The sequence below is a fragment of the Hevea brasiliensis genome, chromosome 16, assembly GCF_030052815.1.
Source record: "Hevea brasiliensis isolate MT/VB/25A 57/8 chromosome 16, ASM3005281v1, whole genome shotgun sequence".
Taxonomy (NCBI): domain Eukaryota; kingdom Viridiplantae; phylum Streptophyta; class Magnoliopsida; order Malpighiales; family Euphorbiaceae; genus Hevea; species Hevea brasiliensis.
In genome coordinates this window covers 66,468,724-66,471,998 of record NC_079508.1, presented here as the reverse complement: position 1 = coordinate 66,471,998, position 3,275 = coordinate 66,468,724, and the positions used below count along the sequence as shown (strand labels likewise).

General features: G+C 29.4%; 1 protein-coding gene across 1 annotated transcript; it reads left to right on the top strand.

The window, feature by feature from the left end:
- The first annotated feature begins 524 nt into the window (after positions 1-524).
- LOC110643051 (probable aquaporin TIP-type) lies at positions 525-1,515 on the top strand. Its single transcript, XM_021795276.2, has 3 exons — positions 525-709; positions 795-1,033; positions 1,205-1,515. The coding sequence occupies exons 1-3, from the start codon at positions 583-585 to the stop codon at positions 1,481-1,483; spliced, it is 645 nt and encodes a 214-aa protein (XP_021650968.2). The 5' UTR covers positions 525-582; the 3' UTR covers positions 1,484-1,515.
- Positions 1,516-3,275: the final 1,760 nt, after the last annotated feature.

The window sequence follows — 3,275 nt, the reverse complement described above, 5'->3', positions numbered from 1 at the left end:
ATAGCTACTAATTAACTAAAAATGCAATTCCACTGAAAAAGAAAAAAAAAAAACTATTAATGTAATTAATACGATTATTAAAAAATTAGAAAAAAAACACTCTGATCATCCATGTCATGCACATTACAAACATTATTTCCACAATATTAAGGCATATTAAGCCCATTGATCAAAGCTAACCATTGTTTGTTGCGAAAGAAAATCAAAAGCGCTCTCACTTCTGTATTAGGAAAATGACACCAGGTCTCAATAATTTAATCTACATGAAATATATTGTCAATGTTTAATTAATTACTAATTAAGTTAATTGCCTTACATTCATAATGCTGATAAAGTGATAATTCATCAAATAAAAGGCGGTCGGTCGATCGCCACCCGATTATATAGTGCCAATGAGGTAATATATGGGTGCCATGATCGGTGCCGGCTATGATCAATCTTACACAACCTGCTCCGAGCACTTCAAATATATTCTTATATAGTAGACTATGCTCGTATGTCTGCTCAAGACAGCCTAATCAAGCTAGAGCCAAATCCAATAGTGCAATTTTCTCCAAGTGACTACTAAACTCGCTAGCACAAATGGCGAGGATGGCTTTTGGCAGTTTTGGAGACTTTTTCAGTATTGGGTCCATCAAGGCCTATCTATCTGAGTTAATTGCCACTCTTCTTTTTGTATTTGCTGCTGTTAGCTCAGCTATTGCTTACAGTAAGTGGAATTATTTGTTTGAAAATTTTATTTAGAAGTATTAGTAATAGAATTTAACTAATTAAGTAAAATAAAAAAATTGTGGGCAAGCTTACAACAGATGTAGCTCTAGACCCACCAGGGCCGGTGGCTGTGGCTGTGGCGGTGACCCATGCTTTTGCCAAAGCAGCCAACATCTCAGGCGGACACTTAAATCCAGCTGTCACCTTTGGGTTGGCTATCGGAGGCAACATCACCATCCTAACTGGCATTTTCTATTGCATTGCCCAGTGCCTTGGCTCCATTTTAGCCTGCCTTCTCCTATATTTCGTCACTAATGGCAAGGTAATTGAGATTAATTATTATCTTCTTTTCGGATACTTAATTTACACATACAATATTTAAAAATAATAAAATAATTGTATTTACTTTGATATATAGTTTTATAGAACTTATTGCCAAAGAACTTGAAAGGACAAAGAAAACGATTAAATGAAAAATGATTGGATTTGGCAGAGCGTCCCAAGCCATGGAGTTGCTTCAGGCATGAATGCTTTTGAAGGAGTAGTAATGGAGATTGTCATAACTTTCGGACCAGTGTACACAATTTATGCCACAGCCGCTGAACCCGATAAGGATAATTTGGGAATTATGGCTCCCCTCGCAATTGGGTTCGTATTTGGAGCAAATATCTTAGCTATCGGCCCATTTAGTGGTGGCTCGATGAATCCGGCTAGTTCGTTCGGCCCAGCTGTGGTCAGTGGAGACTTCTCAGAGACTGGGTTGGCCCATTAATTGGTGGAGGGCTTGCTGGGCATGTATATGGTCAAGTTTTCACTGGGTCTTATTCCCCAGTCCCATCTTCAGAAGACTATGCCTAAATGTTCATTAGCATTTTGCTTGTCTGGTTTCCTACTTTTGGGTTTGGACTTGATTTGAAAATCCTGTTATATTTCTATTTGGCATTACGCATTTTTTATTAAAAATACGCTGATGTATTTTATTAATGTCTAAATTAAATTAAAAATGTTTAATATATCAATAAAATATGAATTGTAAAATTCTTATTAGTATTTATCGACCTTTTATTTTACTTTCATGATTCCATTTTCATTTCAATAAACTTTTCACTTTATATCTATTTAAATTAATTAAATATATTTATAAATGTTAATTTAATAACAATAACATTATTTAAAATTATAAAATTTAGGATAAATTACTTAAAATTAACATATATGTTCATTTATTTTTAAAAATCAAAGATTTATTCATTTTATTTTTTACTATATCATATTGAAAGTTAAATTTCTTTTTATTAATTGTGTGAAAAACGATTAAACTACTCTAAAAGGTAAATTATTTTTTTTATTATTGGATTATGTTAAAATTCTAACTTTTCAAAAATTAATGATTTAATCATTATATTTTGATTATGTTAAATTGAATATATATTTAAATAAGTTGATTTGGATAATGAGACTCAATATATAAAATCTAAACCTATCTAAAATTTGATTATATACTATTCAAACTAGGGGTGTGCAAAAGGTCAGTTCGGTTTCGAACCGAACCGAACCGATAAAATCAAAAACTGAAAATCAAAAATTTTAAAAATCGAATCAAACTGATTAATAAGAGAAAATCAAACCGAATCGAATCGATAAATATAGGTTCGGTTCGATTTTAAACCGATCAAACCGAAATTTATAAAATTTCATATTTTTAACATTAAATCTAAATAATAAAACATAAAAAAAAATAGAAATCAAAACTCAAAAATCTTAAGGTTTGGTTCGGTTTTCTTTGATTTCGGTTCGGTTCGATTCAGTTTGGTTTGATTTTCTCTGATTTCCTATATATATTAATAATTTTGGTTCGGTTCGGTTTTTTTTTTTTAATTTTTTATGAAAATAACCGAACCAAACCGATTAATCAATTTTATCAAAATTATAAATCGAACCGAACCTATTGAATTTTAAAACTGAACCGATTGAACCGAATTGAATAGGTTCAGTTTGATTTTTCGGTTTAAACCGAAAACTGCTCTCCCCTAATTCAAACCCATCCTAATATGGGTTGGGTACCATACCTGATTCATTGCTGTCCTCAAATTTTATTACTAAATTATTAAATTTTGAAAATGGTGGGTCAAAATTAAATTAATTTATCTTGTCTAATTTTAATTAAAATTAAAAAAAATGTATGTGTAGTCTATGATTGTAAAATTAATTTATTTCAGAAAATAAGAAGATTTAACAAAGTTATGTAATTCGTCTAAAGTGATTTTTTAAATTAGTACTTTTTTTTTACAAAGTAACTAATTACAAAAAAATTTATTAACTTAATGAAAAAATAATTATTACGAATATTATTTTAATTTAACACAATTTATTATAATAAATGGATAATCTGTTTTTATAAATTTTTAGTAAAATTTGCTACATATAGATAGGACTTTTAAAAGTATTATATGTATTTTTTTTAAATTTATTTTTCCCGTTAGTAAAATTTTTGCAATTAATAAGATTATAGAAAAAGTATCAATTTATAAAAATCACATGGGTTGAATCACAAAATTTTGTTA